General features: G+C 51.0%; 3 protein-coding genes across 7 annotated transcripts; 1 reads left to right on the plus strand and 2 right to left on the minus strand.

Annotated features, from left to right (window-relative positions):
• Positions 1–3: 3 nt before the first annotated feature.
• On the minus strand, positions 4–5,764 carry ZNF784 (zinc finger protein 784). Its single transcript, XM_077314574.1, has 2 exons — positions 5,548–5,764; positions 4–4,232 (listed from the first exon to the last, which is right to left on the minus strand). Exon 2 carries the CDS (start codon positions 4,186–4,188, stop codon positions 2,230–2,232), a length of 1,959 nt encoding a protein of 652 aa, XP_077170689.1. The 5' UTR covers positions 4,189–4,232; positions 5,548–5,764; the 3' UTR covers positions 4–2,229.
• A 1,367-nt stretch (positions 5,765–7,131) lies between these two features.
• On the minus strand, positions 7,132–13,663 carry LOC143825087 (uncharacterized). Its single transcript, XM_077313069.1, has 2 exons — positions 12,879–13,663; positions 7,132–10,797 (listed from the first exon to the last, which is right to left on the minus strand). Exon 2 carries the CDS (start codon positions 10,752–10,754, stop codon positions 10,014–10,016), a length of 741 nt encoding a protein of 246 aa, XP_077169184.1. The 5' UTR covers positions 10,755–10,797; positions 12,879–13,663; the 3' UTR covers positions 7,132–10,013.
• A 308-nt stretch (positions 13,664–13,971) lies between these two features.
• Positions 13,972–24,639, plus strand: CCDC106 (coiled-coil domain containing 106). 5 transcript variants are annotated; one of them, XM_077313067.1, is made up of 7 exons: positions 13,972–13,990; positions 18,520–18,583; positions 20,029–20,128; positions 21,055–21,177; positions 21,784–21,960; positions 22,243–22,437; positions 22,779–24,639. In XM_077313067.1, the coding sequence occupies exons 3-7, from the start codon at positions 20,065–20,067 to the stop codon at positions 23,189–23,191; spliced, it is 972 nt and encodes a 323-aa protein (XP_077169182.1). In that variant the 5' UTR covers positions 13,972–13,990; positions 18,520–18,583; positions 20,029–20,064; the 3' UTR covers positions 23,192–24,639. The 5 variants fall into 5 exon arrangements, with proteins under 5 accessions (XP_077169182.1, XP_077169180.1, XP_077169181.1 ...); XM_077313065.1 differs by lacking the exon at positions 13,972–13,990 and adding an exon at positions 16,776–17,394; XM_077313066.1 differs by lacking the exon at positions 13,972–13,990 and adding an exon at positions 17,431–17,571.
• Positions 24,640–24,719: the final 80 nt, after the last annotated feature.

The raw sequence follows: 24,719 nt of genomic DNA on the forward strand, positions 1-24,719 counted from the left end.
GCATTGACTGGTGACCAAGTTTGTTTAATTCAAGGGGTCCCTGCGTTTTTGAGCCTACAGGCACCTTTCTGGTACAGGCCAGTGAGCACAATCGCAGAATGGCGTCAGAATACAAGGGGGAGAAGGTTTCCTGCAGGCTCCCCTGCAGAAAAATTTCTGAACAGTATGGGCCCAGTGCTAACATGATGGGTACGAAGAAAGACCCGGGCAAGCCGGAGGAAAAACAGGAGTGGAATCTCACTTCCACATTAAAGTATTGGAAGTCAATCCCAGAAATGGAACGTTCGGAGGTCAAGGGGGTCCCGAGAGCTGGGAAAAAGCAAAACGAAGCAAGTAACCAAAAGGTTGAGAAAAACAACCAGTGAGGGAGGGTATAAATTTCATAAATGTTACTGGAAAGACCATAAACATACATGAAAGGTATGAAATAAAATATATTAACAATACTTTCCCAATCAATTAAGATAACAGCGCATGATATCGTCGAATGTGTTTTAGGGAGACATTGACTTAATCACTGGGGGGAAAAGTCTTGAGAACTATGTAGAGTTATACCAGGTAAAAATACATATCCTGATGATCAGGTAAAACCCTTCAGGTTACCACTGTAAAATTCGTGCCTTCCTATAGAGTACATAAAGGCTCCGCTCAAGTCTATAATAAATTCCCTGACATTCTATCAATAGTGCAGCTCTTTCACTATAGCCATATACGTGGTTAACTATTTACACTTTGCATTTCATTTATTTTTAGAGGTATTTATTAAATTTATTCCTTACTGATTCAAGGTTTTCCGCAGCCTTTTGGTTTCTTGGCTTCTTGCTCCATGAGACTCATTGTGTAAGGACGAGCTAGAGAAACTTCCCACAACGAATGCTACAATTTGAGATTTGTGGAAGTATTGTCAAGCATCCCATTCACAGATTTTAAGGCAATCATGAAGCCAATGTCACTTAGACAAACATAATACTCTCAGACTTTGCTTTGTCCCAGAGAAGAACTGGTAATCTAAAAGTATCTACGAATTACCTGTGTTCTGAATTGTGAAGTTGTATGAAATAGCCAAGCCAACCAATTTGTGCTGCATATGAAAAGCAGGCATGAAAATCCATCCTTGGGAGAGACCATGAGGGTGTTAAAAGGGCTTATATCGCAAAAAGTGTAAGAAATGAAGAAGTAAGAACATTTTTTAAAAGGAGGGATGGCCAAAAGTTTATAAGGTTTCCTTTAAGACAAAACAAATCATTTCTGCAAAGACAGATACAGGACAGCAAGTGGGATCTACGCAAGTAAATTAGATGAAAGTAAATTTGAACTGAATCTTTAGTAGAAGTTTCACAGAAAATGGAATAGGTGGCCTCAGATTTTCTTCTGGTCTTTTTTCTTTGGATCATGCAATTACCTGAATATAAAAGACTTCTTAAAAATGCTATAGATTTACAAATCAGAATTGCCACTGTTTCTGAACATGACAGCTTTTCAGAATATTTATTTCTGGCTTTGGATATTGGCTGACAACAGTTTAAAGACATTGGGAAGACTCCCCCCCCTCCCCCTCAAAAAAAAAATTCCACATGTTGCTCTATTGCGGGCATTGTCCCCCTCCCCTTATCTACTAACCATTTCAGCAAATACATTTTTTGAGCCAAAAATCATTTAAAATTTACCCTCCTTGTGATGGGCATGCTTTAAAACCTGTGGATGGTGGTGACTAACAGGATTTTGCTAAAGGGGGGGGGGGGAAACCCTGCATAAAATTACACAAACTATGCCAATTTGCAGACCCTTGCTTATTTTGTATAACTTTTTTTTCTTCTGCTATTCCTGGGAGGGGGCACACAACTACACAAGGCACTGATCGCTACAACTTTTGCTCCGCTTCTCCCCAGCCCCGCTTCGTCCATTTATTTCAGGCCTCTTTAAAAGCCTTAGGGACTAGGAACTTTGAAATGAGAAACTGAGGCTCCGAATGAATGCGGAATTCCGTATTGCAGGGTTGGAATGCTCACCGCTCTGGTCTCAGCTACTCTCTACCATCTGGATGGCCCAGGCTAGCCCAGTCTCGGGGTCTCTGTAGCTAAGGAGGATGGGCCCTGATTGGTTACTGGATGGGCCACCCCCAGACAAACTGCTCATCTCTTGTTTTGAAAGCCCTGCCGGGTCTCCACACCTCAGCTGCTACTTGCCAGTGCCACACACTGCCTAACCGTCTAAATTCCTCCAAAGCAGTCACTGCGGCTTGTCCCTCCAAGATGTTTTCGCCACCTCGCTGCTGCCAGCTCCGCTATCCTGCACGTGAAGCCGGCGATGCTTGGCAAAGTTGGAAGAGTTATTGAAGCGCCTGCAACACACGGTGCACTCAAAGGGCTTTTCTCCGGTATGAAGCCGGCGGTGAGTGGCCAGGGCTGAACTCTGGGTGAACCGCTTGCCGCAGACGGAGCAGCCAAAGGGCCTTTCGCCCGTGTGCACTCGCAGGTGCTCCTTCAGATCCGTGGCACGCCGGAACTGCTTGGGACACGCAAAGCACAGGAAGGGCTTAGAATCTAAGGCTGACTGGGAATGCTGAGTATAAGGCTCAGGATCCTGGAAAGGGAAACAGGCAGGGCTTTCTCCTTCCCAGGGCTGAACGGTGGTGCTGAACGTGTCTTGCAGCGAGTGGTGCTGGGGGGACGCTGGGAGGCGGTCAGGGATGCCTGGCTCCCAAGAGGAAGAGCAGAGACGCCTGGCAAAGGGATAGCATTCATCCAGTTCCTCTCTTCTCTTCACTATCTCTATTTCAGGCTCTTCCCAGACCATAATATCCCTCCTTTCTGGACAATTTTGGACAGACATTTTAGGCACTGGAGAGTTCACGTTTCCAGGAGTGCACGCTTGAAAGTTCACCTGCTTCTTGCTGGTAGCAGCACCGTTTCCACTCGTGTCGTGGCCGACATTTTGTCTCAGATTTCTAGTGTTGTCATACCGGGTGTGACTTGCCCCACTGTTAGGCCTTCCCCCGGTGCCATTCTGCTTAGCATCTGCAGCGGCGTCCTTCCCACCGGGGTGCTTCAGCCCTTTGAGGTAGCCTCCGTTAGGCCTCCTGTCTAAGTCACAGCCCCTGATGCCGCCATTTTGGCTCAGCCTGTGAACATGGACCCTGTTGCCGCCCACTGACAAGAGGCCTTTTCCATAGCTGACGGCATTCAGCTGCAACCTGCCACTGTGGCTGGCCACATGTTTCTCGCTTCCCTGAGTGCGGCTCTCCTCTGCTTTCCCTGACTTCAGGCCTTTCGTGTGGTTTTCTCCACTCCCGTACTTCAGAAGTCTGAAGCTGTGGCCATTTTGAGCTTCCCCTCGTTCCAGGCTGAGATTTCCGTTTTCCCTCGGTTCACCGACGTGTGCCTTGCTAACCCCCGTCTTAACTTGGCCACTTCCGTGTCTCAGTTCAAGGCTAGGGCCACAGTCAGAGGTGCTTGGCCTTACTTTCATCCTCTTGAAGTGGCCTAAATTATTACCCAGATGCCTTAGACCATCTTGGCCCAGAGGCCCACTAACATGAGGGCCACTTGATCTGCCAACAAGGTCATGGCCCCCGCTCCTGCCTTCTCTCAGTTCCTTGACGCTTTGGCGGCCATTTTGCCCCAGTATCTTCCCCTGCCACTGGTTACCGCCCTCCTCTGTCTCTGTGGCTCGTTGCTGCTGCTTCACGGGGAGGCCGGTACAGTCCTCCTCACCCTTCCCCTTGGCGTCGTGTCCACACGGCTGGCCGTGGATACGTTGGTGCTTGCGGAAATTGGAGCCGTTGTTGAAGGACTTCAAGCAGACGGCGCAGTGGAAGGGCCGCTCCCCGGTGTGGATGCGCATGTGGCCAGAAAGGACCGAGCTCTGAGTAAAGCGCTTCCCACAGATGCCGCAGCCGTAGGGCCTTTCTCCCGTGTGCACCCGCTCATGGTCGCGCCGGTCCGAGGCCCTCTTGAAGCGTTTGGGGCAGAAGGAGCAACCGTAAGGCCTGTCAGCAAGGAATGCCTGGCTCTCTAGGCTCTCAGGCAGCCAGTTCCCAGGGTCCAAGACGATTCCTTTGCAGGCCTGGCATTGCAGGATCTGCCCGGGGGATCCAGTAAGTTCCGGTAGCTCCTCCTGGCACAGGCAGCAGGTCGGGAGAGTTACGGATCCAGTTTCTTCCTTTACTGCAATCAGCTCTGTTTCCATCAGTTAGTCTGAAGCATCACCGTGGCTGCTTCTCAGCCTGTGCCCTTAGGAAAAGAAAGAGGGGGGGGGGAGAAGATGAGAAAGGGAAATGTGGGGAAACCAGGAAGGGAGGGGAGGGAAGGAATTAATGGCTTTGGTGCACATCACTTTGGTGCACTGTTTTATGTATAATAAAAACTTAATAATGCCACATACACCACATACCCCCTACCCTCAATGCACATACCTCATTCCAGGAAAATTCATTTTCCAGTTTCTCTTTCTTAAGCTAAGTTTTCCTGGAAGGCTTGGGAACGCTAGGTCCCAGCTCTGTGCTCTGCCCATCACCCATTTCTCTTTTAGAAACCCTTTTGTTCTTCAGCCCACTCAAGGTCCATGGGGAATTCTGGCTTTAACCTCAGTACTAGTCTCCCCCCAGACAAAGTTTCTCTTTGTACCCAAAAGGAGTCAGGCACTCCAGCTCCAAAGCAACTCCCCTTTGTTAGGCTTTGCTCATTGCTTGGCCAGTGGAACCTCCAAGTAGGGGGGCAGTACACCTCTAAAAGCAAGAGCGGGGGGGGGGGGAGAGGAGGACGACAACGAAGGAGAGGCCATTGTCTCCACGTCCTCCAGTGCAGAAAAGCAAATGAGGAGGTGGGACTTGCGTTCACCGCCTCCAGAATGCAATTCAGTCATCCGACCCCTGACCTTCCTGGAACTTAACAGTCCGGTTGCCACCTCTGGGCTGGGAAATACCTGGAGACTTTGGGGATGGAGCCCGGCAGTTTTGCAGCAGGGAGAGACCCCAGGGGAACCTAATGCGATGGAGCCCCCCTCTCCAGGGCAGCCATTTCCTCCAGGGGAACTGAACCCTGCTGCCTGGAGATGCGGGGAATCCCCAGGTCCCACCGGGGGACTGGCATCTCCACCAAGTCCCCGCTCCTTGGGCGGAGGAGATCGTCTCCCGGCCCAATCAAAGGCCTCCCATCTTCCCATCGTGTCCCACGCGGCCCCTTTCTTTCCCCTCGCCCGGCCTTTCCAGCCCCCCCCCCCAAGGACCCCCCCCCCCCCAGAAGCCAAGCCTCCCCCGCCTGCGGGCTCCGTCCCCTCCCGGCTGCGGCCGACCACAGCCCCCTTTGGAGAGAACAATGGCCCGGCCATGGGCACGGCGCGGGGGCTGCGGCTGCGGCTGCAGCAGGCAGGGGTCTCGGGGGGGGGGGAAGGGGGCTGCTCCCTTTCCCCCCTTTCCCTCCCCCCACATCCTCCCTCCCCCCCCTCCTCGCTCCCTTTGTCTCCCACCGTCTGGCCGTTAGCAGGAGTGGCGAGAACTGCGGCCGGGCGCGCGAGCGAGTCCCTGCGCCTCCCCAGGTGGGCTCTCACCTGGCCGGCCCGGCTCGTGCAGCGTCGCTCCGGGGAGGATTCCTTTCTCTCTTTTTTTGCAAACTCCCTTCCCAACTTTGGGCTGCCTCCGGAGCGAAGCAGCAGCGGGAGGGAAGGAGGGAGAGGGGGAACTCCCCTCCTCTTCCCTGCCCATCCTCTTCCTTGCTCTTTCCCTCCCCTTTAAAGGGAGCCCAAAAGGAAATTAAAGGCGACGGGGATGGCGGTCGCCTCCTTCCTCCCCCCTCCACTTTTTTTTTTTTGTCTGCCGTCAAAAAGCCTGCCTGCCAGCGCGTCCTTCCCCTGGCTGGCTGATTTAAAGAGACAGAAGCGCTGTGGATGCCAACGAGGCCGGGAAACCGGATTCGGCGCCTCTCGCCGCAGCGGTGACTTCGGATTGCAGCACTGCCGAAGATTTCCGAAACCGCAACGCTGGCCCCGCTCCGTTTCCCAGTTCAGGGGCAAAGGTTGCGATAACCTTGTTGGTCCATGGCCGGAGGTTGGGGTGGGTGGGATTCAGTTGTGTAATGCCAAGATTAAGACATGTGGTATTTACCCAAAATGTGAGTCAGAAAACAGATATTTGTTTATTGATGGTATTTATAGTCAAGCTTTCTCAGGGGGGGGGGCGTGAGTGTACGCACCAAAGTTAGTTACAACAACCCTGTGCAGTAGGCCTCATATATTTGAAGGGGGGGGGGGAGAAAGGACATGCATGGCTTGGCTGCATCTTCCCTCCAGCAGTGAGGCCAGCCACAGGAGGACTGTGAGAAGAGGCATTTCTGCAGCTTCCCTATCAGGTTGAAGGGGAAAGATCAGAACCCCCCCCACACACACACACACAGACACATGCATGTGCCATCAAGAGGAGTGCATGCAACCACAGACACCCCTACATTGCTCCTGGAAGAGCAACATCAATGGCTGCCCCTCAGCATGACACAGGCAGAAAAATGCGACCCTCACCTCAGTCATTGGCTCTTACAGGCTTCCTTCACAGCAGGCCTGAAAGGAGCGGGGCTGCAGAAACCTGAACACAAGCCATGACCCTGTATGGGGGATATTCACCAATAGGAACAAGGCTGTCCGGTTTCATCAGCAGTTGCTGGGCAGATCCCTTGGACCACAGGGCATGCTGGTTAGGTGGCGAGCCCTCCTTGATCACACAAGTTCCCTTTTATGTAGTGTGCAGTTTGTTTTTTAAAAATAGAAATTAAATGGTCCAGTATGGCGCTTTTCCGTTTTCGACAGCTGCGGGGAAATGCTGGCAATGTACAGTCTGCAGCATGGAAAGATATTCTGGCTGTTGCCCTGCATGGATCCCGTAAAGCAGGGGTAGTCAACCTGTGGTCCTCCAGATGTTCATGTACTACAATTCCCATGAGCCCCTGCCAGCTCATGGGAATTGTAGTCCATGAACATCTGGAGGACCACAGGTTGACTACCCCTGCCGTAAAGGCTTTGCTCTCTGAGGTTAATGAAGAAACCTTCGCAGGGCTAAAGCATTTCAAAGTGTATCCTGCTTTAAATTTTTTTTTCAGAAAAGTATACCCCTCTGGTTCAGAATAAAGCAAACGACAGAGGACATTTATGCAAAACGAGCACTATGCATACATTTTATTGATTTGCATATTTTAAGCACTAAACCGGCATACTGAACACATATTTGGATTTAAAAAAAAAAATTTGGTGCATAAAATGATTAGTCCAGTGTACCTTCAGCCCGCTCCCCTCCCCGTACAATCAAACCCCTTCCCTTTCTTGTCCTCTGCAGTCAAAGCAAACCACGGATCTCCAATATCTTGGCTGCATTTTTAAATGTCATGCTTACGAAAGGCACTCTTCTCAGTCCCGGCATCTGAGGGTTCACTTCCTCTCAATGCATCTACATGGTGGGAGGTCACAAAGCATCACTTTATTCCAGACACACAAAGATGAAACAAAACCCAGAGAATTATATTTAATTAAAAAAGGACACACACAGAGATCAAGGGTTCCACACTAAATATGAAGTGGAGAAATACAACCCAGGGTTCACCCTGGCAAACTTTGGAGGTGCCGGTCTCTCCGGCACCTTGGAACACATGCTGCGGATCGGGCTCTAGCTCTTATTCCCCTTGTCAAGGAAACAGAGATCCTAAGTGTGTTATTGGAGAAAGTCACTGCAGTCTGTATCGCGTACGTACCGCAAGCCAAGTCAGAGATGAAGAGCAGAGTGTCCTTCTGCCAGAGAACTGAGGTTTAAAATCTGCCTGGCCCACAAGCATCTGGAAAGCTCACTGCATCGGATCAAAAAGCAGAATGAAACGAGGCCTGCCAGCAAGAGGGGGGTCTTATTCAGGGCTCAACCATCTGTGTCTTTTAGAAGAAAGGCAGGTTTGCCAACTCTTTTTCTTTCTAACTGGAAATGGCTGGAGGAAATGAGAGACTAAAAGGCCAACGGCAAGGGGATACTCCATATTTCATCCTTCGATCCTACCCCCTTCCCACTGAAGTGCTTAAAAAAAAAAGAACAGAACCACAATATCTTAAAGGTAACTAGATTAAATTCCAGTCCAGTCACACCTTTAAGACCCACAAGATTTTTGTGGTTTGGGCGTCCCTTTCATCAGGTCTGTCTAAGGCAGGGGGTCCTCAACCTTTTTCAGAATGTGGGCACCTTTTGAATTCTGCCACAGCGCGGTGGGTGCAACCGCAGCACGGCCACCGTAGAAGGTGGGGACGTACGCCGAGAAGAGGGAGTGAAACACACACCAAGTGAATGAAACAAGTGCTTCAAAACGGCCAATCAAATCTTCAGGGGCAAAGTAGACCTGCCATGCAAAAGTCTCACCTGGCCCACCCACTGTCTAAAAAAACCCTTGGTGGGCACCACGTTGGGGACCCCCTGTCTAAGGTTTTCCTGGACTTGAATCGAGCTGTTCTACTGCAGACCAAGCAATCTGAAAGGGAAATGGGATCCCCCAGGCTTCCATTTATTGTGTTTCACCCTGAAGGCTACCAACATGCATTAAAGCATAAGGTTCCGTGAGTCAGAGTTCAGGTCCTCCATGAGCTGCCAGGCAAATGAGGAAGGAAGCTCGGACTGGCCTCAGATTATACGCAGAATACCTTTTGCCAGTCCTTAAGGGGTTGGTGGGGCTCCTTGGTGGAGTGGTTAAGAGCATTGGCTTCTAATCTGATGAGCTGGGTTTGATTCCCTGCTCTTCCACAGGCATCCAGCCTTGGGCCAGTCACAGTCCTGATAGTGCTGTTCTCACAGAGCAGTCCTGTCAGAGTTCTCTCAGCCCCACCTGCTTCACAGGGTGTCTGCTGCGTGGAGTAGAAGGGAAGGCGATTGCAAGCTGCTTTGAGGCTCCTTTGGGCAGTGAAAAGCAGGGTATAAAAAAACAATTATTCCAGTTTAATTTTGCTGCAATCGACTGAAAAAAACTACCCCTCCAGAACTAGTTTTATATTGTCTCTTCCTGGGAATGGGGAGACAGGAATTAAGTGCAGGCATGGGTGTTTAGGGGAGAGATTCTCCTCCAGGTGGATGCCAAGCTCTTCCCAAATGAGATTTCTGCAAGGGCGCTCACACATTTTCAAAGCTCAAATCTGCAGCTGGCGAGGGCCGGGGAAGGAGAGCAATTCCCCTGGTCTTCGCCCCTCCACTTCATTGCCCCCAGACCAACAAAAGCTGGCACTTTCCATATTGGTGGAGCCTATCTTTATAAAAAGAGAAACCCCAAGTTTCTTTGGCCAAGCTGAGGATCTCCATGCTGTTTCTGGGCCAAGGTGCACCTGAAAGGGATGTGGGGCAATCCTTTATGGGTGTTGCCATCTCAAGGCTGGGTAAAACAAAGGAGTTGGCTATTCATAGATGTGCATTGCCGGGCTTCATGCTGCATGAGAACATGCCCTTCTTGGGGGACAGTGCCTCTCTGTTAAGGGCAAGGCCTGGGCTAAGTGCGCTGGATTCTCCCTGCCACAGAGTCATAGGAATGGCTGGAGCCAGATGTCGGTAGGCCATGCGCTCTGTTGCAGAGGCAAATAATGCCAGGCCAGCATATCCAAATGACCAACAGGGGCACCAGGCTGACAAAGGAATGGCTCCCCTTGCCAGTTTATTAGGAGCTCCGAAAGATATAACAAACTACAGGATTCAGAGAGTTGGTTGGCCAAGTCCTTGCAGCTTGAGAAGATGTTCCACGCCCACGCTAGGCCTCAGAAGGCTGGCTCTTCCATGCCAGAACGTTTCCAGCATGGGCGGGTGAGGTTCTCCATTCAGATTCCTCCAGGGAACCGCGAGCTGTTTGTTGACGGATGTGGAAGTCCCAGTTCCAAAAGACAAGGGCAAAGATGTCCAGGCCAAGGTTGCCACTGGACACCCAGATACTACCAAGTCCCAAGAAGTAGATTCCTACGGTCTGGGCAGGCAGTGGGGTCTCGGTGCCTCTGACACAAGTTCCCTCCTAGGAGGCCAGTCTCTACGGTGTGGGGAGGAGCTGTAGACGGTGCTTCCGTCGGATGTGCCTCTGAAGAGTGTTGCGCTCGCCGAAGCGCATGTGGCAGGCGTCGCACTGGTAAGGCCGCTCGCCCGTGTGCACCCGCTGGTGGTGAGAGAGCTCCCCGGAGTCGCGGAAGCTTCGTTGGCAGATGGGGCACTGGTGGGGCTTCCGGCCCGAGTGGGTGTACTTGTGGCGCTCCAGGTGGGACGTGCGCTTGAAGGCTTTGCCGCACGCCCGGCACACGTGAGGCTTGCTTTCCGAGTGGGTGATGCTGTGGCGCTGCAGGTAGGACAGGTACTCAAAGGTCCGCGAGCACACCGGGCAGCAGTACACCTTCCGCAAGGGACCCCCGCCCCCTCCGCCCTCCGCGCCTCCGGCGCTCGCCTCCGCCGGCCCGACCCCCTCTTCCACCAGGACCGTGTACGGCAGGCCCTGGCTGTCAATCAACAGGTAGCGCCCCAGTCGAGAGGTTTCTCCTTGATCCAGGCCAGTCGTCCCTGCAGGGATGTGGGCCCGTTTTCCTGCTCCGGGCAACCCATTCAAACCTTGAAGAAGGGCGCCCGCCGGAGAAGGCACTGGGGGTCGCGACAGTTTAGGAGGTGAAATTTGGACTCCCTCTCCCTCCTCCGCCTGCTCCAGCTTGATGTGGCCCAAGTTACTTGTGGGGACTTGCAGAGAAGAGCGTTCCATGGTTTCGGCTGGTCTCGCGGGATCCTCCATAAGTCTCTCCTGAGACGTGTTCCTTTCAGGTGAACCGCCAAGCCTGCAATGAGAAAGCAGGCATGCTGATGGGGGCGAGGAAAAACTAGGCGCATGGCTGTATCGGCCGCGCTTAGAGAGTTTCACAGTGCGATCCTAAGCAGTGTTACTCCCTTCTAAACCCGTTGGTGTCAACGGACTGGTGTTTAGAAACGCCCTGGGAATGAGCAGCAACGTCAACACATATCAGGAATTGCATTTGATCATTCGTTTCCCTTTAAGCTATTTGATTATTGCCCCGTTTAAATATATCCACGTCTTATCGAACACTCAAGATGCGGGACTCTTGCGACGCAGAAAGGATAACAACTTGCAGGTCGATAAGAAAAGTTGCCACTAATGGTGAGAAGGAAAGACATACATCTTGCGTCTTTTCTTCTCCAGGTCGAGGTTACGACAGACCAGTCCCAGGACAGCGCTGCAAATTAAACAATTGGCAGCAACACCACCCATCACAACTCCAGAGAGAACTAATTCTGTTCTCCTCCCATCGCTTAGGTCTCAGGATCTGTCTGTTTCTCAGTCTCCTGCCTGGCCACCTGGGATTGTTATTTGTAAAGGTCACTGAAAAGGAGGGGGGAGCAAGTCGGAGGAAGTCTCACCGTTTGCAACTGTCTTTATTATTTTGGATATTTTAAATCGTGAATATATTTAAACGCAGACTCAGCATGGTGTAGTGGTTAAGAACAATGGCTTCTAATCTGTGGGGAGAGGAAGGGAAGGCGGTTGTAAGCTTTGAGACTCCTTCAGGCAGTGAAAAGCGGGGTATAAAAACCAGCTCTACTTTTCTTCTTCTTGCTGTGCTTGTTATGCTGTGTAGTCTATTCCTAAACTCCTCTAAGGAGAGGGAGTTGGAAAGTTATCAGATTAGCCCAGCCTTGGTTAGCTTGCCACGAATGATTCGCACACTTTTTGTGGGAATGGAGGAGGCTGTCTTTTTTCTGAGAAAGGGGCAATGCTCAGGTGTGCTTTTCTGTCAGGGGTGGGGATTCTTGGGTTTATATGGATCAATGTTTTACCTGTCAATTCAGTTTCAACAAAAATAATTAAAAGCTAACTACTGCTGTTTCAATAAACAGCTTTGGGTAATATGCCAAGCGTGTTCGTTGGAATAACCAACGGGGGTCTGACATTAGGAATAAGCTCATGGGATACAGTAGGTTTTGTTTCCAGATAGGCACACACATAATTACGCTGTAGCTTTCCTGTTAAAACCACAACAAAATATTCCAGCTGGTGCCAGAATAATTTGTTCCATCTGGTCCGCCTTCCCTTTGCAGTTTGATTGACTATACCTCTAGGAAACTTACATAGGCATTACGCAAAACGGGAAGCAAAGAGCATAGGACCACTCTAGAAATAAAACTTTGGCTAAACTTCTTGAAATATCCTAAAAGTGCTTGGCTGTTTTTCTCCCTGGGAATACAACCATAGCCCTAGTCTTGTACGACGTATGATAACCAGGTATTGGCCCAGAATACCCAGACCTGCTTGTGGGGAGGAGCAGTCTAGAAATGGAATTGTAAACAAATAATATGTATACTGCCTCTGTCTATCTCGCTATCAGAGCCAATGAGAAAGGTGAGCATGCCCAGAGTTAGGAAGAACCAGCAAAGAGGAACTTGAGGGTGCAGAGAAGAGCAGTGGAAATGATTTAGCAATAGGAGTTGGAACATCCCTACTTTTTCAGTATACCCTACCCACAATCCTGCATAGCCCTCCCTTCAGCATGTCAACAGTTCATAAGAATACAAAGATGTATTTTGCTACCCCAGACCAATGGTCCATCTGCTCCAGCATCCTGTTCCACACCATGGCCATACACTTGCAAACAAACAGGTCACCGAGGTCAGCCCCCTTTAAATCTACCCAACCCCCTTTAAAGTCATTTATGATGTCTGCAGCCCTACATCCTGTTCTAGTTGATTCCGCAATTTAGCTCCCTTTTGTCTGTCCTAAATCTATCGCCCGTCAAATCCACTGGGTGCTCCTAATTTCTCCACCCCGCGCATGATTTTATAAGCCACTATCACATCCCCCCCCCCGCATACCCCTGTCAGCCTTATTTTTCTAAACTTAACTTACCCTGCTTGGGTGACGTCCCTACGTGCACATCTTGGCTCTCGTTTGCATGTCAAAGTTCAGGGCCACAGCGGGCGGGCGCCAGAATGTGCCCTTCGCTACCATCCCAGTGGGCTGAGCGATGGAAAAGCACAACATCCCTGCGGAGCGATCCTATCCATCCAAGGTGGTCCTCTGGGTGGGTGGTCTGCAGAGACCTACCTGACGCCGTCTGCAGCAGGAAGCCAAGCCACCTGTTGGCGCGGGGTGGCCAGAGGACATCCCCAACCCCCAAGTGTCCGGGATGTAGGGAAGGAAGGAGGAATGCCACTGCCGACCCTCCCCTGCCAATCCAGGAAGCTTGCCGGGTCTCTCCAGCTCAGCATGGGGTGGCAATCTTGAACGGCCCCTGCCGGAGAGGTGGTCTCCATCCAGTGGGCGCAGAGGCAGGCAGCGGGCAACGCCAAGGCATCTTGGCCAGGGTGAACAGATCCGTGCTGGCTATTTGGGGGAAGTTGGCGTCTCCCATCCCCTCCTTGCAAGGGTCCCTCTGCAAGGGGGTGCGAAGCGGGCTGGTCTTCCCGAGGCTGCAGCCTCCTGCAACCCCTTCCCTGCAAAAAGAGCAATAGTGGAGTACTGGGTGGGTGGGTGGGGGCTCCAGGTCAGGGTCCCTGTCGCCCCCCTGCCTCCCTGCCTCCAGCCGCAATCCCCAGCCCAGTTTCCTAAAGGGAGAGGGAAGGAGGGGACGAGGAGGGGAGATCGAGCGAGGGGAGGAGAGATCTCGGTGTGGGGGGGGAGGTGGAGGGGGGGATTTCTACCTAGCTCTGCCGGGGGGGGGGGCTGTTGAAGGTGGAGGAGGAGGAGGAGGAGGCGGAGTGGGTGTCGCAGCAAAAAGAGTCCTGACGGAAACGCGGCGGCTTCTCCCCTCGGCTCGAGAGGGAGAGGTTCCCAGATCGGCAGGGCTCTCCCCCCGGGAAGGGGCAAGGGGAAGACCCCGTGCACCCCCCCCCCCTCAAGCACTGGAGGCTCCCAGATCCCAGGGGACTCCCTCTCCCCTCCCTTGGCCCGCAGCCCCGGAATCGCTTTGCAGGTTTGGAAGGCGGCGCACCTGGAGGCGTGGGACCCCCAACCCCCAGGTGAGTCACAAGCCCCAGCCCTGGCGTGCAAAATTTGCAGCGTTCCCCGACGGAGAAGGGCTTTGCATGCCGGGGTTGGGGGTTGCGCGGCTGCCATGCTCTCCTCCCCCCTTCCGCGGCTTTTTGGGGAGCTCCCTTCCTCCTCGTTGCCCGTCGGCCTCCGCAGGACTCGAACTCGGCACCCGCCCGTCCGCGGAAGCTGAACTCGACGGGGCACTCGAGTACTATCCAGGCCGCTAATTCCGCCCGCTCCTGACTCTCTCCGGCTTGCAGCAGTTGGTTATGTAGTTGCTCATGGCTGTCTTGTTTTGGACTTGTCTATTATTTTTATTTCTCATATTTATATTATATATTGTCTGCCATTGTGGCTGAGGGCGGTTTACGTAGAACAAGGAAGAAATGGGCTCCTTTATTGAGCCCGAGAGGTTTCCCACGAAATTCCGTCTCCTGCAGTTGGATCCAAACCTGTCCAGATAACTTGTTATTCATATTTATCTCTGGAATCTCTTCGCTGTTCTCATGCTAATTTACTCTTGCACTTTGCCTGTAAAGATGAACTGATTTCTTCCATCCCGTGACATCTCCGTGGAAGCGTGCCTGCACAGGAGAGCTCATACCTTGAATGAAAATGTGTGGGTCTTACAGGTGCCACTGGACTCGAAATTTAGAACCACACAGCGACTCCCCTGGATCTATCCAGATACCAACAATCACCAGACCTCTGTGTGGGCTTGGATTCCCCTCCCGTTGGCTTCTGAGATCTGAGAAAACAGAACTAGTTCTGTTACCCAAGGCATCGTCTCCCTCAAGGCTACCGCTGATTGTGAGGTTCCCATCTGGCTTGGGAAAGTGGTAAAATCACAACGTGTCACGTCCTGAAAAACACACACGTTTCCCTGCATTTGGGACCATGGGGAACTTGCCACTTGTGCATAAGGGAGGGGGGTGAGTTTCTGCTCATTCTCCCCCCCTAGAAACAATTGTAGAAATTCTACCCCCTGCGACACCCAGCTTGCTCTCCCTGGCACACACGAACACACACAGCCATTCTTGACACAGATGATGCAGAAAGAAATGGGAGGAAAATCCAGCCTTCCTTTACACATGCTGATTGGTGCACATATATTTTATCTATCTATATGAGGGGGGAGAGTGCAGATGATAGTTGGAGGGCATGCGATACGTTCGGGATGAGGCCTGCCTTTGCCTCAAGGCTTCTCCCACCCGCTGGGATAATGACCACGCACTGGGATCCTATTTTTAGTCTTAATTACGGGTTTTGGCATTAAAATCATGTCTGTTCCTGCAGATTCTAGGTTCTGTTTTGGCACGTTCTTTCACCCCCCCCCCCAATACTTCTCTGCACTAACACAGCCATCTACACGCAGTAAAGACAAGGCTTTCACTTATTTACTAAATTTCTTTATATCGCTTAAGCCCACCTGTGTTTCCCCTTTACACAAAGATTAAGATCTGTGTTTGGCAGTATCATCTGCCCACCCATCCAACAGAGATTCCCACCCCCTTCTTTTGGGGCCTCTGCATCTGTCTCAACCAAACTCAGGGTTGTTGGGTGAGGTAGAGCAATGCCTGAGGAGAGACTCAGACCAGGAATTTATTTATTTATTTTACAATTGGATTTATATAACCGCCACTCCCAAAATTGTCTCGCAGCAGTTTACAATTTCACCATACAATCCATACAATAAAACAATATCCCCGTTAAAAGCCCATTAAAATGACATTTTAAAACTCAGGTACAATTTATGGCGATACATAATTTAAATTTACATCCCACATGAGTCCAGTGGGTAGAAAATTGGGAGGAAGTCACAGGGGACCTGTGGAGTCAAGGCCAATCTAGTACTGGCCCCGTCCCTAAGGGGAGAGGGGAGCCCAATCTTAACCCCTGGGACCACCTCCTGGGAATTATGCTCAGAGTCTGACTGCTGGCTACGTTTTAAGGTGAGGAACAACCTCCCCTCCCTCTCTCCAAGACACAGTTCATAAGAAATTACTAAATTAATTTTTATAAAAGGATGAGGAAGGTATAGGGTTCTACATGTACTATGTGTAGAATGATAATCGGCTAGATATCAGGAATTTTTTTTTTGAATCAGCTACCTGAGGTGGTGAGCTCCCCCTCGCTGTTAGTCTTCGAGCAGCATCTGGACATATCCTTATCATGGATGCTTTACGCAGATCCTGCATCGAGCAGGGGGTGGGACTAGATGGCCTGTATGGCCCCTGCAACTCTGATTCAAGAAGTTATAGCTGAGAGCTTGCCAGAAAGAAGGGAAAGTAGAAAGGCCCAGGGGAAGTGAAAGAGGTTTGCCCATAGCAGAGATGCCCCTGAAGCTATTGGGCGAGATCCTGCCAGGTTTTTCACTCACTCTTGCCCAGTTCTCCATTTTATTACTGCCATGCAGGTTCTATAATCCTCAGTTTAGCCGTTGATCAGTGAAAAAACGAGCGCAGGGTGCGCATCAGCACGAATCAACAAGCAGTAAAAACATCAAATCGTACATATAAATTCCATAAACCTTCAATTTCCGTAGCCCATGACCGGTTTGGGGGTGGATCTTCCCTCTGTTTACACTTGTGGGGCCCGGTACTTCTTGATGGTCTGTCTGGGCCTGGTGGAACGGTGCCATCTTGCAGGCCCTGCGGACGTCCCAGCCACATCCTGACCGAGGCCAAGTCAGTTAGGTTTGCCTAAGTGGGGCTATCCTGTTGTACGCGGTCAGCGCATAGAGTGGTAACCAACATGGCCATCCCTAGTTGGGTTTTCCGGCCACGAGACCATCGGAGGTGGTTTGCCTGCCTCTGCCTCATGCCCCTGGTAGTCCTGAAGCAAACAATACATGCTCTCTTCCAGGGGTGGCGAACCAGTGGCTCTCCAGATGTCCCTTGCTAGCACATGCTAATGGGAATTGTAGTCCATGGACATCTGGAGAGCCACCACGGCCTTCCAAGCAAAGTATCTTCATTCAGGGCTGGCCACAGCCCACCTTTGGGTCTGACATGCAGGAAATCCCTTTAAAGGATGGGTGAGTGAGAGATTGGCTCCCACGTGCAGACCACCGGGCGGTGATGCGATCTCAGGACACTTCCCTCCTCCCGGGCTCTTTCCCACGGGCACGCGTGTCCCGCGGATCCCTCTGCCCTCGAGGCGCGCCGCTGCCGTCCCCGTTGGCCCGCGGGAGGGAGGACGCGCGTTCGCCGCCGCGCCGGCACGTGTGAACGGGGCTCCAACCACCGCCGTGGCCAAGTTCAGCCGGCCTCCCTGCCCGTCCTCGACGCCGCCTGGCTCCTCCTTCTCCTCCCGCCGCCCTCGACGGACGCTCCTCGCTCGGCTCCTCTCCGCTCGCGGCCGGGGCGCTGAATGCGCCCGCGGGACCCAGGTGAGAGCCGGCGGGGCTGCGCTATGCTGCGCCACCCTCCGTCCCGTCCTCCGTCGCCGCTGCTTGGCCCCGGCCTGCCGCTGCCCCCTTGCCGGGGAGAGGCGTCGCTTCCCCGGGGAGCACCCCGGAGCTTCCCCCGTGGCCAGCCCGGGACGCGCCGTCGAAGGCGCACGGAAGGTCCTTGGGCGGCTCCAAAGTCCCGGGGCGCGCGTCGCGCCTCCCTGGCCAGCAGCCGAGGCCATTTTGGAGAGGGGGGGGGCACACACGGGCTTGCACTGGTTTTATTTGGATTTTCCTTATTTCTGCTTGGCTTGTGTGGCTTCGCCCCCCAGGTTGGGCTGCAGGAGGGAGGCGGCGCGGGAGAAGGCTGGCCTGGAGGGGGGGGGGGGGCTGCGATGGGGCCCGTCTGGATTTGGGGAGGGGGGAGCTGAGAAGGGCTGTAGGTCAGCTTACTATACTAGGAGTGCCAAGAAACAGTATTCAGGCAACGCGATCGGTGGCAATAAAACCAATAATCTATTGAAGTGTATTGGAGGAAAAGAAAATTCTTCCTGGCTATTGTCAGCTGGGTATTCCTCATCCCAAATTCTTGAGTATAAAAATCAACTTCTGCTTAGTCCCTCGCCTGGGGGCTTCTTGTGCAATTGGGCCAGCCCTGGCTGGAGGGATTGGTTCAGGTACTGTCCATGTTTGAGTTTTAGTTAGACAGGCTGGAGGGGCGGGGGGGGGGGGGGTAGGTGGGAGGATTCTTGTCAAATGGCCAAATCTGGGTTCCTCATATGCTGTGTTTCCAAACAGAACCAATTCAGATGTTCCACAGTGAGTGAGCTAGAATCCCTGATACCTGACTAGATTTCAAGTGTATTCCTAAACAGAGTTCTAGGCCCATAGAAGTCAAAGAAGGCTGTAACTTTGCTTTAGGATTGCACTGTGAAGATTCCTTAGGCAGAGCGTAATTGTTGGGTGGAACTACCGTGCACCCGTATCTAATTTGGAAGATCCTCCTCCACCCTCTCTGCTTTCGGATGGTCTCTAGAAAATAGTGATCCGCTTTGATATCGGATTTTTTTAAAAAGAATTGCTCCCCTAATCCCTACTGATTTTCCTTTTGTGACCTTTGCTCAGGCATCTGGAGTTATTTGCAGGTAGCTGTGTGGAGGCTTCAGTCCTGACAGTCATCCTGGCTCAGGTAAATATCCTCATTAGTTTAGGGCAGGGATTCCCACCCAGGAGCTCCTTGGCCTTTCCCATATATCTCAGCCATAAGCTAGTCCTGGCATTACCATGAAAGCAGGGAACCAGCTGCTTCCATTGACCTGGGGGTGGTGTTCTCATGTGGTTGGAAAAGGGAATGGAGCCTGGGCGCCTACTCCTCCCTCCCCCCTAGTCCTCCTTGGGCGTGACAGGGAGGTGTGGCCAGCTGGCATCACTTCCAACCTGGTTCCGGGGCTCCTTGAAACCTGGTTTAGGGCTAGTTTAGGAGAAGGAGTAGACACCAGGGAAATTAGAATTTCCCACTTCCCTAAACATTTGTGGAGTTGAGCATAACTTAAGTCAGAGCAGGCCTCCAGAACCTTTTCTGTGAGCCCAGTCTGAGTATTTCCCATAATAATACCAGTAACGGTACAGCAAAGTACTTCTGAGCATGGGTGGAGTGCCTTTTCCTCCCCACAGTAACTACGCCAAGCAGCTCTGACCCCACATCTCTTAGCGGTCAAACATGTTGCTGGGTCTGGACGCCAAGAGGCATGACTCCAACTCCATGCAGGTGAAACCACTTGCATATGCAGTTGTTATATGGGGTGGCAGATTGCACCCCTGCGATTCTGTGAAAGGCTGTACCATGTGGGTTTTTCCAGATGTGTACCTCTCTTAACAGGAGGGAGTCAGTAGTTGTAGAAATCAGTTGCTTGGCGTTCACTGAATGGCCCACAGAATTCCAACCAGGCAACTGGGGATTTTTATGGGTGGTGCCAGTTAATTTAGAGTTCACCAGCCAGGCACACCTGGTCGGTGGGTACTGAGGAACAGGTAAGGGGAGCTACTTCTGAAGATTTACACTTTGTGATGTTAATACTTGTAGACCTCTGTATATTGGAGACTGTAAAACCATTTGGAGAGTGAACCATTTACACTTATATATCACCATGAGATTCATTTTATATTATAGAATCATAGAGTTGGAAGGGGCCATACAGGCCATCTAGTCCAACCCCCTGCTCAACGCAGGATCAGCCCTAAGCATCCTAAAGCAATATACATAATATAATATATATAATATTATATATTGATACATTTTCATCATTGGAAAGAATTCATTTTTTGTCCATTTAAATAGGGTTTTAATGGGGGCTTTAACTGGACATCCGTAACCCGCCACAAGCCTACTTAAGAGTGGCAGGTAATAAATAAAATAATAATAATAATAATAATAATAATAATTATTATTATTATTATTATTATGGATAAAATACTGAGAGTATCACATATCACTGATGAAGATACCAAAAACGGAATGCACTGAGGAGTTCATTTTGATGATTTGGAAAGTTTGAGAAATTGTATTCCACTGGAATAAGTGGTTATTTACCATAACCAGCTCGAAACTAATTTCCTTTGCTTGCTCTCCTTCAGGCCGGCAGTATCCGTCCCCCCCGTGGTGGGCGGACCATGAGTGAGACTAACCATCATCCCCAGCGGACAAGCATAGGCAGAGGACGGCGAGGAAGGCCAGGTAGGGGTGTGTCAGTGGACTAACTGGTGAATTACATGGGGTCGCATGGAGGTGGGGGGGGGGGGCTTGATCTGCTGTTGCCCTAATCAGAAATCTTACCCAGAGTTTCAAAAGATGTTGTGGAGAATTCCTAGGATGGCAGATCCTAGAAGTTGCTCCTGCAGATTCCCAGCTCATTGCCAATGCAACAGAACATGAAGAATGGAGATTTGATATTCAGCAAATACAAACGGGGTAGTGGGGGAGCATGAGTAAGCAGAGGGGTGAGTAAGGTAACAGGATTCCAAGGAAGTCTTGAAATACTAGCACAAGTGGAATTTTCGTTTCTGAAATCCTATTGACGCTGCACACAAATGCATAAGGTAAAGGTATCCCCTGTGCTAGCACTGGGTCATGTCTGACCCTTGGGGTGATGCCCTCTAGCGTTTCCATGGCAGACTCAATACGGGGTGGTTTGCCTTTCCCTTCCCCAGTCATGACCGTTTACCCCCCAGCAAGCTGGGTACTCATTTTACCGACCTCGGAAGGATGGAAGGCTGAGTCAACCTTGAGCCGGCTGCTGGGATCGAACTCCCAGCCTCATGGGCAGAGCTTTCAGACTGCATGTCTGTTGCCTTACCACTCTGCGCCTCAAGAGGCTCTTGTAAAACAGAGCATTGTGAAAAAGCCACACCTGTGGTTTTTCTTTCACAAAACGGCAAAAGGGTGGTCATCCAGACATCGCTGTATGACTGAAAGCTGGAAAAGGGCAGGGACTGTTTGTCGTTGTGTTAACACACCCGCTGTGGTCTTCACCAAGACTGCAGCTTTAGTCCCCAACTTTTCCCCAATCGACGTGTCTGTGAATCCGAGCACTTTGTGGATTCTAGTTCTGACAAAACGGTGCGGCGCTCTCTTTCCCCCTCTCCCTGCTTTGATGTCCACAGTGAAGGAAGATAGTGAGGCCTACCAAATATCCTTACCCTTCGACGAGCCGCAGCAAATGGAGTCCCAGACGCAAACTCAGCAGCAGTTGTATTATGGGCTGAGTCCCCCACAGAACTTTGACGGTAAGATGTGTTTTACTCTTTGACGTGTTTTACTCCTCATCTCTCACCTGGATAGCCCAGGCAAGCCTGATCCTGTCAAACGTTGGAAGCTAAGTAGGGCTGACCCTGGGTAGTATTTGCATGGGAGGCCTTCATGGATCTGAGTAGAAGTTTGTTCACGGAACATGCTGTGGAGCAGGCAATGGCTAACCGCCTCCAAACACCCTTTGCCTGGCAGCCAGACGCATATAATACAATAAATACCACCCTGTTTTTCTCGCAGTGAGAACCCCAAAATGCTTACCATGACATTCTCCCCTCCTCCATTTCCCCCTCTCAGTAACAACCTTGTAAGGTCATTTATGCTGACAAAGAGTGACTGGCCCCAAGGTTTCACGGCAGAGCAGGGATTTGAACCTGTGTGTTATCTAGATCCTAGTCTGACACTTTAACCCCTACATCGGACTGGCTCTTGGTTTTGCATGCAACGGAGGTTTTGGGGACAGCACAAGATTGGCGCCTCGGGGTGTTTGAGAAGAAGTGGAGTGTGTGAAAGGAGCCAGTTCCTGCTGTAACGAAATCGAGGCATTGTTGTTGTTTTTCTTTTACTCCTCTGTTGAATCTCAGAAGCCCCTGAGATGCCACCTCCTTCCTTGACTCTGGTGACGAGTATGAGGACGCAATTGCACATGGCCCTGGAGAGAAACTCCTGGCTGCAGAAGCGCATTGAGGACCTGGAGGAAGAACGGGACTTCCTGCGCTGCCAGTTGGACAAATTCATCTCCTCCACCCGCCTGGATGCTGGTAAGAAGAGGGCTCTGGAAGGTGAATGGGTCATGCTCAGTTGGCCTTCGGGATCCGAATTGATGCCTTGCTTCTCCGGGGAGGGCAGCAGAGTTTGAGCAGGTCAGAGTCGAGGGGACGGACGGACACGGAGCTGTCGAGGGAGAGGGAACCAGCAGGACTTTAATGTGCTAAAGCAAAGGGATTCTCTGAGCTTGAGAAATGGAACCTGCTAGATGGGCAGACAGGGCCTTTTTTCTCTCCAGCCATGTGACGTGTCGTGTGCTCTTCCCTGCACCTTAGATGACCACTTCCGCAGCAAACAGCGTCGTTCTGAGGTTTCCGAGGGTCGGAATGGGGACGTGACGGACGACGACAGCATGGGTTCTTGGCTGAGTGCCAGCCCGGAAGAAGGTGGCTCCGGGGAGCACAAGAAACAGAAAGGAGGGGCAAACCGGCGGCGCTTCATCAAGCCCAAAGTCCGCGAGAGGCAAAGAGGTGAGTGGGGAGGGAGAAACAGAGCAGGGAGATGAATTCTTGTGCCCTGGTAGTTCGTCCTTCCCAGCTAACGGGGTTACAAATGATTGCCCTCTTAGCTGGATGCTTTTTTCTCCATGCTTGTTGACCCATTGGGGAGCTAACATGAACTCAAGGTGGTTTTCGAGATGCACCAATCGTAATCTCTACTTCCACCATCCCCCTTCCTGGCTTCCCTGGTTGACCCCCTGCCTTCTCTTCCCTTGCCGCTCTCCAACCCTTCTCCATTTTGTTCTTTTCTTCCTGCTCGCAAACTGCTCTCCCCACCATCACCACCATGTGGATCTGGACCCTCCCCGCAGTCAAAGACGTGGACGGGGTGCTGTGCCGCTACAAGAAGATCCTGTACACCTTCCAGAAGCTGCAAAGCATGAGCCGGGCCTTTGAGCACCACCGGGTGGACCGTAACACCGTGGCTCTGACCACGCCCATTGCCGAGCTCCTTATTGTGGCACCCGAGAAACTGGCTGAGGTGGGTGAATTTGATTCCTCCAAAGAGCGCCTGCTGGAGTACTCGCGGCGCTGCTTCATGGCCCTGGACGACGAGACGCTCAAGAAGGTCCAGGCCCTCAAGAAGAGCAAACTCCTGCTACCTATCACCTACCGCTTCAAGCGGAAAACAGACTCCCCTGGCCCGGCTGCCGGCAACCCCTTGCCCTCCCCTGCCACACCTCCCAAGCCACTTTTACCCTTCGCTGATGGCTGCAAGCGATGATTTCTCTCCTCAGCGTCAGGAAGCTGCTTGACAGCCCCTGTCCTCTATATTTAAGTACTGATTGAATCTCTGCGGTGTTCTCCCCACGACGGTCCTCCATTCCCCATCAGTCATCGGCCTACCCCAGCCTTATTTGTTTTGCCCTCCTCAGCAGCCTCTTGGGGTGTCATATTGGACTCTGGAGGCCATGGCAGCAGAAAGGAGATAGGGAACAGATTTCAGAAGTCTTGCTCGCTGAATGTCTCACTCATAGCAAAGATAAAGGGAGACCATTCCGACTCAGAACAGTCTATGTAACCAAAAATTAGATAAAAAGGAGAAAAGAGCTAAAATTATAATCTAAAAGCTTTAATCAACTAACAAATATTAAAAGCCGTGCATCGCAAAAGCAACAATCTTTGATTCAAGTGGGTAGCCGTGTTGGTCTGAAGAAGCAGAACTATCTGAGGAAGTGTGCCCGCACACAAAAGTTCATGCCTTGAATAAAACTTGGTTGGTCGTAAAGATGCCCCTGGACTCTAAATTTGTTCTGCAACGATCTTTGGTGACATATATATGTACCTTCCCGAAACATATAAACTTTAAAAAGTCAAATTGCATTTCTTTGCAGTTTCAGCCAAAACATGCCTGGTTTTGTTTGGTTTACATGTATTTGATGCGATTTGTAAAGGTCCCTGGTCGCAGCAATGCTTGCAACGGTATACAAATGCAATTTTACTGAAAGGGCTTTATATACCAGGGGAAGGTACATATGCATGTAACCAAAGATTGTTGCTTTTAGTTTTTGTTATTTCATTATAATGAAATCCCAGCTAATTTTGGGAACTGACAGTGTTACTATATACATAGATCTCCCCCCCCCCCGGGGGTTTTGTTACCTTTCTTACTCATCGCCTTTGGTGGACACTACTGGTACCTTCCCAAGCTCTTCCTTAGTGAGAGAGACTTATCTGTAACATTCACCAGCCTCCAAACAGTTTCCTGTTGTCTCCCCAAGAGGTTCCCCTGGTTCCAGAGCACCTCTTTATCTTATGGTTGTCCTGAGAAGCATCCATGGGTATTACTGCCCTTTCCTAGCTGCTATCCCACTGCAGACCCCCTGCTGGGCTCTGTGTCACTGGCACCTTTGTGCCATTTACGCTCATTTTGCCTTCTACTCTCCAAGACAGGGTGTGTGTGTGTGTGTGTGTTTTCTTACACTTTTGTGGCTTCAAGCTGCTGTTGTGTATGTGTTGTGTATGCAGGGATTTGGATTGTATGTTGCGTATTTCTTGGGGAGAGGGGGAGGCCTCCTTTTTATTTATTGTAATTAATACTGAACTGTTTCCACTGTGCCTGTACTTTTTTGCCCAGTCTTTTTTCCTATCCCTGTGTTTAAAAATATATATATATAAAGGAAAATGTAAAAAAAAAACTTTATCAAGAGAATTTAAAGACTTTTGAATAAAAAACAAATCGTATGTGTTTCAGTATTTATACTTTGTTATTTCCTAGATGTAGTTGCAAGAACAGACATATTTGTGGCCGG

The sequence above is a fragment of the Paroedura picta genome, chromosome 16 (genome assembly GCF_049243985.1).
Source record: "Paroedura picta isolate Pp20150507F chromosome 16, Ppicta_v3.0, whole genome shotgun sequence".
NCBI classification, from domain to species: Eukaryota; Metazoa; Chordata; class Lepidosauria; order Squamata; family Gekkonidae; genus Paroedura; species Paroedura picta.

Bases quoted from the DNA above. Each gene is read 5' to 3' on its own strand.
- ZNF784 (XM_077314574.1), bottom strand. From the start codon at position 4,188: ATGGAAACAGAGCTGATTGCAGTAAAGGAAGAAACTGGATCCGTAACT.
- LOC143825087 (XM_077313069.1), bottom strand. From the start codon at position 10,754: ATGGAGGATCCCGCGAGACCAGCCGAAACCATGGAACGCTCTTCTCTG.
- CCDC106 (XM_077313064.1), top strand. From the start codon at position 20,856: ATGACTGAAAGCTGGAAAAGGGCAGGGACTGTTTGTCGTTGTGTTAAC. The intron at 21,178-21,783 runs GTAAGATGTGTT...GTTGAATCTCAG, and splicing joins TCCCCCACAGAACTTTGACG to AAGCCCCTGAGATGCCACCT. The intron at 21,961-22,242 runs GTAAGAAGAGGG...CCTGCACCTTAG, and splicing joins CTCCACCCGCCTGGATGCTG to ATGACCACTTCCGCAGCAAA.